This window comes from Rattus rattus, chromosome 8 (genome assembly GCF_011064425.1).
Source record: "Rattus rattus isolate New Zealand chromosome 8, Rrattus_CSIRO_v1, whole genome shotgun sequence".
NCBI classification, from domain to species: Eukaryota; Metazoa; Chordata; class Mammalia; order Rodentia; family Muridae; genus Rattus; species Rattus rattus.
Window position 1 is genome coordinate 71,277,127 of NC_046161.1, and position 13,297 is coordinate 71,290,423.

At 38.3% G+C, this 13,297-nt stretch overlaps 1 protein-coding gene across 1 annotated transcript in view; it reads right to left on the reverse strand.

Moving 5' to 3' along the window:
* The window catches only part of Tinag (tubulointerstitial nephritis antigen), an 85,980-nt gene that overhangs the window by 59,681 nt on the left and 13,002 nt on the right, over positions 1-13,297 (reverse strand). The window contains exons 2-4 of the mRNA XM_032910861.1: positions 12,380-12,443; positions 11,538-11,627; positions 6,715-6,829 (exon numbers count right to left, since the gene is read on the reverse strand). Coding sequence (XP_032766752.1) covers positions 6,715-6,829; positions 11,538-11,627; positions 12,380-12,443 — 269 coding nt within the window. The remainder of the gene's footprint in view (positions 1-6,714; positions 6,830-11,537; positions 11,628-12,379; positions 12,444-13,297) is intronic.

Here is a 13,297-nt window from a genome sequence, read left to right on the forward strand (position 1 = left end):
GAATGTATGTGTACCACATTTATGCCTGCTGCCTGCAGAGTGAAAAGGATGACACTGAATGGATCGGAACTGTAGTTACAGGCACTTGTGAACTGCCATGTGGGTGCTAATAGCTAAAACTGTGTCTTCTACAAGAGTAGAAAGTATTTTTAGTCTCTGAGCCATCTCTCTGGGTCCTAATTTCAACAATTTCAACAGAACCAAATTAGACAAATAAATTCTTAAATTTCAGGGTTTTTTGAATAAGAAATTATATTTTGAATCCAAAATAGTTTCAAGATTTACACAAAAGATGTAACACAATTAGGTTTCTTGGAGCTATTTGGTAAATCCCCAAGCACTGGAATATTAAATATGGCAATAAGAATCTTATGCTGTTAATTTGATTTTATTTGGTTTAGTTTGGTCTAAGAACAAAGTCAATTTTCAGGCTCATCAGAAATATGTAAACTCCTTCAGTCAATAAGAGAAAAGCTGCACATTTTAGTAGAAAATAAAATTTTAAAAATGATGAATGTCTAAATAATTAGGTCCTCGTAGGCCTAACCCATTTCCCAATACTGTTCTTCTCTCAAGGTTAACGAAATGAAGGTCAAAAACACAAAGGAGAAAAGCATCTAATAGTGTATAACAGTAGTCGCTGAGTATCGTACTGTAGCCTGTTTTACTAAGCATATTCTGAGCATGAGTATATAAAACACATGAAGCTTTAAGACCTAGGTACAACTGTAACCATCACTGTATGGATGACATAAGCAGTAAGACCTTGATATCCAAACCCCCTGGCTCCAGAGAATGTTCTAGTCTCTAGATAGCCTAGATATATGAGTGCATGCACATATCTGTGCAGATGTATTGAACATAAGGTAGAAACCAGGGCTTTGCATATACTAGGCAAGCCTTCTACTCCTAAGCTAATCACTAAAACCACCTACAACTTTTCATATCTCTTCAACAATGTTGTTTCTGCTAGCTCAGTAGAGCCACCATCAGTGTAAGCTTGTATGCAGCTACAATAATTGGTTGTTTCCATTTTGCCCTCTAAGGAACTGTGTTCTATTTTTTCTCCCCAGAATATGCTTCTCTTCCTTTCACTACTCTTAAAAATTTTAGCTGAAGTCAGTATTTCTTAAATTACACTGTGTGGAACCTAATACCTGATTACTAACCAAAAGCTTCTCTAATCTTGTGAATTTAGAAAATGCTGCATTAAAAAAAAGTTGATGAAATAAACATTACAATAGCCTCAATGTCCTTATGAATAGAGTGAATCTTCAAAAGAAAGATACAGTGTGCTGCTAATCACAGTTTCCTCCTGCATCAGCTGAGATATGGTTCTAGTTGTCCAGAACCCATGGAAACCTACTTGCAGTGTCCAGGCCAGCTCCCTCTCAGACTTCTCCCTTTTGTTCCTTTTGCCTCTGCTCACCATTCTGCTTGTGCCTGAGAGAATATGTTCACTTGCCGTTTGGTTGCCTTATCTAGGTTTCACATCCCAGAGCGTCATCCCCAAATCACAAAATTACCTTCTAGTCCCACACCATTGACATACTTGTATTCCACATTGTCACTAATCACAGCTCATGAAAATGTGTTTGAAGAAGTTCCTGAATTAATTTCTCAATATATGTATTATCTTTGAGAATCTCACACCAGGTATTTTGGATCATAGTTATCCCCCATCCTTTCTCCTAACCTTTCTGAGATCTACCTCCAGTTCACAATTCCTTGTCATCTGTTTTGGTTTTGGGTTGGTACGCTCATGGATATAGGGCCATCCACTGTAGTAGTATAGTCGACTAGCTAGTGGAAATAGCTTTGAAGAAACTGCCTCTCCCTTCCCCAGAAGCCACAGACTATAAATAGCTCCTCATTTAGGGGTGAGAGACAATGAACCCTTCTCCCCTTTATGCTAGTATGTTAACTGGCTTGATCTAGTACAGGTCTTATGCAGACAACCTCATCTGAGGCCAGTTCATTAGTGAAACAGAGTCTTGAATTTATTGTGCCTATCTTCATAACAGCCATTCATATCCCTCCAAATGACATCCACTAGACTATTACAGACCAACTGTGACTTAAGCTGAAGAATAAAACCAGGTAACAAATAGGAAAGAGCAGAGTTTTCCCAGTAATTAAGGGTGCTTCAGCACCCATTTTCTCAATGCAGAGTAAAGGCTTTTGAGTCTCAACATTCATCTAGACAATGTTTCCAAATAATGGGAGAGATTGTGGGGTTAGAGTAAAGTGTATTTCCTTGGTACACCAGCATTCCTATCTTGGTTTGGCAAGTACAGATACAAATCAATAACTGACCAATAACTCCACTAAATTTATAGTTCCCTGCTCCATAGGATTTTACATCAATAACCCTTGTACCTATATAGTCCATCCTGTACTGAAAATAACTTTAAATGGAGGAAACACCAGTTATTCAGAAATACAATTGCATAAATCATTCATTTTTATTGTACTTCGAGTACAGTAATTTACTGTACAATAACTGTACAGTCAAAAGGCTACATCTTTAGCCTACATTTGGCCACCACCAGTTCAACTCAGTTCATGTTGATCTCATGTCCTTCCTCTAAGCACTTACCTTAGTTCTATTCTAATCCATTTGACTAGTATTTAAGACAATTTTAACACTTAAAACTTAGCACTCAAGCTACTGTGCCCCAAAAGTCAGAACCTATTTCCATGACTTATGCAGTAATTAAGTAATGGAACTCTTGAAGGTCAGTTGAATTGTTCTTGCCGCTTTCTTGGAATTACTCAGCAACTAGGGATTTTAAACTGTCCTAGAATACTAATCAGTAATTTTTTTCATTTATAAATCTCCACAGATACTTTTAGGCAAACAAATATCCAGGAACCAATACATGGCTAGAAATGTTCTGTTGTCTACAGTGATGAGTAGTAACTTGAAAATTTTTTATCACATGTTTTAATAAACTAGTAAATCACAAAAGCTGAAAAGTTAAAATTTGAAAAGGAAAACATTGGAGATCATCTTGAGGAAGATCATATTAATATTTACCAAAAATTGGGCTCATTGTGGCTCTGGATGAAAGAAAACTCAAGGATAACCATTATAATGAAGCAATGCTAGAGGCAAAAAAGAAAAAAAGAAAAGAAAAAACTCACCACTACCACCACCACCAACAGCAACAACAAGAACACAACAAAAACCACAAGGAAAAATGACTTTTTCCAATTCAGCATGAAGTTAAGTCAAGTTACTAAAAAAACATGAAACGAGACATACTGCTAAAGATTTTGTCAGACTGGTTGTAAATGACTTCAAAATATTTCATAACTGGGCATTGCTGAAAAATAGCTTTTAGTGGGAGATTAACCACCCTTTTCCCTATGTTGAATGTGAATTGGTTAAAGTTACCTGGGCCGGCTTACGCTGCAGACCATTGGCATAGGAAAGACAGACAAGGCTCTGCGTGTAATGAACCCGGAGGCAGCACGCTGTTTGTTCATTCTCGGTGTGGTTTGAGCTCACTCAGTCTTAGTTTGTTTGACAGCGAGTGATGGTAGAGCCCCGAACACTACGCTATTATGGGAATTCAATGAAGTGAAGTATGAAGGTATTTGCATGCTGGGCACACGTCTGCTCAGGAAATGTCACTTGGTATTATTTTCTCTGATACTAGTTATGTTCCAGCAATGCTGGAATCTAAATTGGAACTTAACTGTGGCGATCATATTCCTAAAAACAAAGCTTGGGTTAGAGATTTAATAGGCATTGGTTAATTTGCAATTCCTCTAGCGGCAGAAGACTAAGAGCATTTGGGCAGCTGGGACTGATGACTTCATTGTAGACTGACAAGCTCAACCACGGTGCCACTGCATGCCACTCTGCTCTGGACTCAAGTAGAGGTCTCAGAGAGACATCTCAAGTGTGTGTATACACCAAGTGGTATTTGTGGTCCCTAGAAAGGTTGAAATTTCTTTATGCAACATGAAACACAACCTGTGCAACAGCACGAAGCAAGAAAATACTAATAAACAATTATGTAAATGAGTATGTCAGGTCCCAGGCAACATTCAGATGTATTATTTATGGCAGCTTGAGGACTCTTGAGGACAACTGTTTTCTAATGACCATGGAATGCATGACTAAGGTTCCCAGTATTTACTTCATCCTCATATGATAATGAGTTGTCTGAGAGAGGTCATCAAAGTCTTGATGTATCCTTAAAACATTTAGTTTTAAAATAAAAGCATAGCCGGACATGATAGCACAGTCCTATAATCTCAGCACACAATCGATTTGAACATATTTGTGAGATAAAGGTTACCTGGTCCAATGTAGTAAACTCCATCACAATCTGCCTTGTACAATAGGACAATGTCTTAAGCATTATAGTGAAACTAATGAAAGTAATACAAATAAATTGGTGTATTACGTCACTCAAGCTTTTCAAAGTGGCAAAATATTCCGTCTAAACTGCATAGCAGGGAAGGGTTTATTCTAGATCATAGTTTTGGAGGTTTTAGGTGGTCATGAGGAGAGGGCAGGTGGAGCCAGCCACTCTCACTTTGATGAGCAGGAAACAGAGGAGGGACGAGAGGCCACACAGCGAGCTTCCGACTTTTCCTCTCCTTATTATACCAGGATCCTTAGATAAAAGCAAGTGATAATGCCACTTAGTTATAAAGCGGGTCTTCCTACTCTAACTTAATTAAAATATTTAATAACTTTATTAAGTTTATTAGTTAGTTAAAACTATCAAATGATTATTTATTTTAATTAATTATTTAAGTATGTGTAAAAATTAATTTAAAAAGTCTTCCACTAATTTCTGGAAGCCCTCTCACAAGCATATGCTCCTCAATCAAATTAACTTGACAATCAAGTTTTACCACAGAACACAATGAATAAGCCTTCAGCAGAAATATGGATTTCTTTGAAGTCATAGACAATGAACCAAAACACCAGTCATTGCTGAAAGGGATCACACAATTCTCTGAGTATGTAATGGTCATTACATTGAGGAAGCATCTCGAACACATGGGCACTGGAGAAAATTTCCTGAACAAAATACCAATGGCTTATGCTCTAAGATCAAGAATCAACAAATGGGACCTCATAAAACTGAAAAGCTTCGGTAAAGCAAAAGACACTGTTGTTAGGACAAAATGGCAACCAACAAATTGGGAAAAGATCTTTACCAGTCCTACAACAGATAGAAGGTTATATTCAAAATATACAAAGAACTCAAGAAGTTAGACCAAGGGGAGAAAAAAAACCTACTAAAAATGGGGTTCAGAGCTAAACAAAGAATTCACAGCTGAGGAATGCCGAATGGCTGAGAAACACCTAAAGAAATGTTCAACATCTTTAGTCATAAGGGAAATGCAAATCAAAACAACCCTGAGATTTCACCTCACACCAGTGAGAATGGCTAAGATCAAAAACTCAGGTGACAGCAAATGCTGGCAAGGATGTGGAGAAAGAGGAACACTCCTCCATTGTTGGTGGGATTGCAGACTGGTACAACCATTCTGGAAATCAGTCTGGAGGTTCCTCAGAAAATTGGACATTGAACTACCTGAGGACCCAGCTATACCTCTCTTGGGCATATACCCAAAAGATGCCCCAACATATAACAAAGACACATGCTCCACTATGTTCATAGCAGCCTTATTTATAATAACCAGAAGCTGGAAAGAACCCATATGCCCTTCAACAGGGAATGGATACAGAAAATGTGGTACATCTACACAATGGAATATTACTCAGCTATCAAAAAACAATGACTTTATAAATTCATAGGCAAATGGATGGAACTGGAAAATATCATCCTGAGTGAGGTAACCCAATCACAGAAAACACACATGGTATGCACTCACTGATAAGTGGATATTAGCCCAAATGCTTGAATGCCCAAAATGCAAGAAGGATGCTTCACTCCTTTTTTTTAAAAAGGGGGGGAACAAGAATAACCTTGGCAGGGAATAGGGAGGCAAAGTTCAGAACAGAGGCAGAAGGAACACCCATTCAGAGCCTGCCCCACATGTGGCCCATACATATACAGCCACCAAACTAGATAAGATGGATGAAGCAAAGAAGTGCAGGCCAACAAGAACTGGATGTAGATCTCTCCTGAGAGACACAGCCAGAATATAGCAAATACATAGGCGAATGCCATCATTAAACCACTAAACTGAGAACGGGACCCCCATTGAAGGAATCTTAGAAAGGACTAAAAAAGCTTGAAGGGGCTTGAGACCCCATATGAACAACAATGCCAACCAACCAGAGTTTCCAGGGACTAAGCCACTACCCAAAGACTATACATGGACTGACTGACCCTGGACTCCAACTGAATAGGTAGCAATGAATAGCCTAGTAAGAGCACCAGTGGAAGGGGAAGCCCTTGGTCCTGCCAAGAGTGAACCCCAGTGAAAGTGATTGTTGGGGGAGGCGGTAATGAGGGGAAGATGGGGAGGGGAACACCCATAGAGAAGAGGAGGTGGAGGAGTTAGGGGGATGTTGGCCCTGGAATAACAATCGAAATGCAAATAAGAAATACTCAAGTTAATGAAGATGGAAAAAATTTATGATAAAATGTCTCATTTCCATGGCCTGAAAAGTCAAAACTGTATATTATCATTCAGATTTTCTTAAGCATGTACATGGATTCACCTGTAAAAACACATGTACATCCATGAATCAGAAAAATACCCAACACTTACTGTCATTTCATTCATGCTCAGAAGCATGGGACTAGGTGGCAAGGTGCCAAGGCGAAATTTGAATCCTTCTTCTAATGTCATTCCCCAGAATTGGCTATAGTTCTGTGCTGTCCATCTGCCTTACAAATGAAGCAAAAAATATGCATAGGTTACATGATATCACTCTTACGAATACAAGTTTATTTCTAAGTCTGAATAGTATATAGCAACAGGATCTCAAAATATGGGAAACATTAGTACAGGTCAGATAATGTTCATACAGATTCAGCACTGATTATCCTACAATGAAGTACATGAAACACTAGTTTTGAAACTGACCCATCACAGTTATGATTGATATAAGAAACATGAGGCCACATAGTTATAAGTTGAAACCAGGAATATGAAGTCTTTATGTTCTACAAAATAATTAAATATAGTAAGGCTAATATATGCAGTTTCCTTTAAATGTATTTGATTGCTTTTTAGAAAGAATTTGACTCTACAGACAAGTAAGTACTCACAGGGTAAATAGAATAATCTGTGCCTTTAGAATTTATATTTGAAAATTCTCAATTAAAAAGAAGTACCCATGAAACATAAAAGGTTAGCTAGCTAGGCATCTTATTTTTGCAGTATTTGACACTGAATGCAAGACCTCATACATGCAGGCAAGTGTCCTACCGTTGAGCCACTGCTTGGTAGTCCTCACTGTCCTACTTCAAAGAGATTATATTAGCAACTGTTAATAGACATTAAGACAATTGTGTTAAGGAGTTAATTTGTATCTAGTGTTAGCCATTATTAATAGTTACTGGCAAACATAGTAAATCCACTGTTTACAATTAGCTATTAAAATTCAAGTTTTTCTAAAGGTTTACTTTTCTACCTTGCTTATTAAAAATCTCTAATTTCAAAATGTGATATAGGAAATTAAAGTTAGAATTCTCCAGTAGGTGATATTGGCTGAAAACTGCACATTTGACCGGCATCTAAACATTGCTCATCTAAAGCATTCACATTACACACAAATCTTTGCAGTATTTAAATCAGGTCCATACTGTACTCTGTTGTGTTTATTAGCAAAATTACTCATACTGTGATGGGCTCCTTTGAGTGATTAAAACTTCAACTCAATGTTCAGTAATATTTTTAAAGCAAAATCCGCAACACCTAAGAAATTTCAAGGTGGAAACCTCTGGATGTATGTTATGCTTGGTCGTGTTGTTTGAAAGACAAAGAGAACTTGTTTGAACAAAGTGTGATGGGGATGGAGGGAGGTGCCCTGTGGTCTTCAAATTGGTCTGATACAACCAGGGTTCATTCAACTCTGCACCCAATTTAATGAAAGGAAGAAGCATTTTAAAATTTAGGAGGGAGGTATGGATCTGGAGTGGGGGATCCTACCTTTAACCCCACCACTCAAGAGACTCTATGAGTTCAGCACCAGCCCAGTCAAGAGTGTGAGTTCTAGCATCCAGGGATGCAAAGTGAGACAGTCAGGAGAGGATGTTCAGCCACAGTTAGGCACATTTGCTGCTCTTGAAAAGGACTGGAATTCAGTTCTCAGCACCCACATGATAGCTCATAATCCTCTGTAATTCCAGAACCAAAGGATACAATGTCCACTCTTGACTGCTGCCATGTGTGATATGTACACATATATGAAGACAGGCAAAAGACTCATATACATGATAAGTATATAAATATTTAAAGATAACAAGAATATAAAAATCTGTTCCTGGCTAATGGTATGTGGGGACTTCACTCCACCTTGAACTCCTACAAGGCATGAGGTATCTTTGAGCTCAATTCTGGGAATTAGAAATTGTGTCTGTGAGACCAATTAAGTGAAAGAACATCAAGATAAAAAGACAGCAATAGAGGAAATGAGAGAAAGAACTGCAGACCACAGAACTAAGACAAGATGGGCTTTTGCCCACCAGGAAGTCAGAGCAGTAAAAAATACCCAGCACTGACACAGAGCTAGATCCTGCCAGGAAGAACCATGAGGATTTCAGCACCTGGACCTGTCAGAACTTGGAGAATCGGTGGGCTCTGTGGGAAACCCCAAAGGCTGGGTGAGCTTAAGGACTGAAGAGGACATTGGAAAGAGATTGCCATGCAAGCACTAGAAGAGGGTGGGGAAATCTCAGGCGAAGAGATCCCCAATGCTCGCGATGATCTCTGCCGATGCCTGAAGGAGCACATGGTCAGCCTGTGGGTCCACAGAACAAGACTGAGGAAAAAAGGGCCGAGAGCTGCACCCAAAGCGAACTCAGCCTGCCCAAATCGCGATCAAGCGACAGAGGCACAGCAGCCCTCAGACGCAGCTCTGGAGAAAAGATTAAGGACCATAAAGCTGAAACATCTGCACAGCTAATTATCAACCTACCCTCTCTATTACAACAAAAGCAGGAGGCCCACTAGGATTCAGGGGAGAACATAACAGAGCTTACCTAACTCTATTCCAAATTGTCGGCATGAGTAAATTGAAAGAATGTGTTTTGTTTTGTCGTTAGCTTCATTTAGGTTTTTAGGCAGAGTCTTACTCTGTAACCCTGATTGGCTTACGCCATACTTAAATTGACCTCAAATACCGATCCTCCTCCCTCAGCCTCCCAATTGCTGGGATTGCAAGCTTCAGCTCTGGAGCCTGGCAGAGAGCAGCTTTAAAGTGTTGAGCCTGGAATGCTTGCTCCACAGTTTCAGATAAACGTAGCAGGCATGGATCGCCCTTTATTCTGCTAACTCACTGAGAATTATTTGTGCAATTTTAACTTGGCATTGTGTTCTGCCCTTTTAGAATGGTATGGCATGTTGGCTCTTCAAGTAGAGAGTAAATCAGTTTAAAGCAAAAAAAAAATTACTTATATTTTCAGCAATCCCATGAAAGAAAGATACTTTTCGTTACTAATTGCTGTAAAAAGAAAGCACAGACAAGCGGGACATGGTGGTTCATGCCTGTAATACGCTTGGGAAGTGGACCAGGAGGACTGTCTTAACTTAGACAGCATCCTGGAGTGTGCAGCGAAATGTGGTCTCAACAAATAAACAAACAAACAAATAGTGGATAAATATACACTAAAGTGCATTATGTATAATAAATACAGGTCTGGGCTTAAAAATACAGTGAAGATTTGGGGAAGCAACATTTTCAAGCTTTGCTTGTGTGCTTGTAATTCACATTTTAATGTATTTTCTTTTTACAAAAGTAAAAGACACGTGCCTCCTAAGTATACCTCCGTTGTCCTTAAAACAAGTAAATGAGAGGAGAAAAACTCATCTTCTGAGGAAGGCAGAATTCACACAACATCCATGTTCTTAAGAATGCCTACTTTCTACCCTGCTTAAGAGTGGTTCCCGTGCATGCTGTAACAGTAGAAGGCTTTTCTCTTATGATTTCTTGGAAATTTGTGCTGCATGGGTCCACTATTTAAATCCTTCGAGAAACCTGACTAGGGTCATTTATCAAGATGATACATACTCTTGTGTTTGTTATGTCTTTTCAATTATTTGGATATAATTTAGGCACAAGAAACCATAATCGGTTTCCCTAGAAGTACTCAAATGTCATCAAGCTATCTCATAAAATACTAGTTAAACAAACACGCCATACAGAGAACTTAAGAATGACTTCAGAATATTAATGGCAAAAATGTGACTTTCTGTACTTTATGCCTTCCAAGAAAATGCATTAGATACATTGAAATTCAGTGCTACCATTGTCTTGGGAAATATAAAATTTTATGCCTGAAAGAAATCCTTGTAACATTTTTAAAATGTATCTCAAGGGCCACTGGGATAGGTCAGGAGACAATGGCACTTACCACCAAGACCGATGAAGGTAGTGCCCTCCTGGGTGTCACACAGTGGAGGGACAGAGCTGAGCCTCCAATTTTGTGTGGATGTAACACATGAGCCACAGGTATTAGCATCATACCACAACCATGCTATTCCCACACTCCTCCTCACACACATTTTTTACTCTTTTTTTTTATTTTTAAAAATATAATTTCGAAAGGCCCTTTAAAGATACATGTCTGGAAATTACTTCACTTTTCTAGTTGCTTCAAGATGGTCTTTTTACATTCGGTATTTGGAAGAGTGTCAGTAATGATGCTAGTGGCTTATAGACTGACAAGTGGCAGCAGGGAGATGTTAAGGTTAGCCAGATTGTTCCCTTTTCATTCCATTCTGTAAAGAAAACATCACTGGGAGCCTAAAACTTATTTCCCTGTGTGTAAGAGGAGAAATGACCAAATTTCAGGGTCCTCAGCTGAGCAAGAGCTGTTCCCAGAGTTCCTTGGCCATCCTTTTATCATAAAATTGCTAGTTACATAGTCATCTCCACATGTCTTTTGATGTCAGTGTAAGTAATATTTGAGTGTCAAACATTTTTATGAAACTCTCGATTAGAACAATATTAGGGGTGTTGTCAAGATATAACTCCACCTGATTGAGTTTATAGTCTACCTAGGAGAGCCACATGTGAGTTTGGTTTGGTTAAGGCAACAAGAGGGAGAAACTGGACAGAATCAGTTAAGTCTTCTTAACTACCTCGCATGGAAGGGAATATTCCTTTACTCTCTCACCACTCAAACACAAATCTTTCCTAGATACTCTGAGGCTAACATCTATGTTTTCATTTTCTGTATACATTTTACTTTAACCATTTAATGTTCACCTTGTATATCTGAAATGCATGTTTCTGAAAATCTCCCCCCATATTTCTTTTCCAGTCAGTTTTTAATATTAGTGACCCTGTTAGAAGCAAGTGACACATTGTATGTGTTTTGAGTAAGTGGGATTGACAAGAAGCCTATACTGAAAGACATGCTTACCCGTAGTCTCCTTTATTGATGTGATCAATTAATTCTGGAAGAACAAGGCAAACATGTTGAGAACATTTCCATTGTTGTCCTGAACATGTACTGTAAAGATAAAAAAAGTTACAAAGTCCTTTGGCCTCTACAGGGTATATGTTTCCAAAATATTAATAAGAATAGTACATTGTTAAGTAAGTCATAGAACATTCTTTTCTTTTCTTTTTCTTTTTCTTTTTTTTTTCCAGATCTGAGGACTGAACCCAGGGCCTTGCACTTGCTAGGCAAGTGCTCTACCACTGAGCTAAATCCCCAACCCCAAACATTCTTAATTAATGTTAGCTACATGCATATTGATTATTGGAGAAAATAAAATATAAAACCTGTATTAAATCCTGGTCAATGTGCTTGTGTCCTCTAAAGTGACTATATAAGACATGGCCTCATATTCACTACAGCATAAAAAACAAATTAAAATGTAACTTTGAAATACTTATATTTGAACATTCTCTGCAAATTAACTCAATTTAATCAGCTTGTTTTCATGTATACTTACTGCGCTGAAAAAAACAAAAAACACAGTTTGTCAGCAGTCCATCACAACATTTATAATTTAGAATAGGCTTAATGAGTACTTGTTATATGAAGACTTACTATGAAAACATCAAATTTGAAGCTTGAATTAATTACTCACAGAATTACATTTCCAAAACTGTTTTCGTGCTTCTGAAAATGTATGTCTTAGGGAATGAGACTTTGGCTTAGATGTGTTAGGTGTATGCTTTAATGAGCAGATTCCCAAATTCCTGGAGAAATATGCGGGCAGAAGAGCCCTAGTCTGTGTCGCTTATGTCACTCACCAAGAGTTGCAGTTTTCTTTAATCACTGATCCTTCTTCATAATGTTGACTATCTCTGGAGCAACCTGATAACAGGACATGCAAGCAAATGAGAATTTCGAGCCGAGAAACCATATCTGCGTGACATGCCATCTACGATTGTCATTAGTTGATGGAACGTGAAAAACTACTTATTGCCAATCTGATAGCAGTCTCCATCTGATTTGGGTTAGGGTTTATATATCAAATTCTTTTGTGCTTGCTCTGTGAGCTTTTGTTTTTATGGTGTGCATTATCCCAAGACAGATCAATGTGGAATCTATGAAAAAGAGGCAACAGAGAGATTATAAGAACCAGAGGTTGTGAATGACTTCACAGAACAAGTATCTTCTAGGCACAACAAGACAGATGCAAACATAAATTCACAGAAATTGTGGTAGTGCCCAGGTTCAAGCCAGGTAGAGTGCCAGCACTGAAAGGGCCAGTGGACATGGGATCTTAACCCTAATTAAGAAACTATTTGCAAATAGTGATATTTTGATTTCTTCCAATTTGTATCCCTTTGACCTCCTTTCATTGTCTGATTGCTCTGACTAGGACTTTGAGAACTATATTGAATAAGTAGGGAGAGAGTGGGCAGTCTTGTCTGGTCCCTGATTTTAGAGGGATTGCTTCAAGTTTCTCTCCATTTAGTTTGATGGTAGCTACTGGTTTGCTGTATATTGCTTTTACTGTATCTAGATATGGTCCTGGAATTCATGATCTTTCCACGACTTTTATCATGAAGGGGTGTTGAATTTTGTCAAATGCTTTCTCAGCATCTAATGAAATGATCATGTGGTTCTTATCTTTGAGTTTGTTTACATAGTGGATTACATTGATGGATTTTTGTATATTCAACCATCCCTGCATGCCTGGGATGAAGCCTACTTGAACATGA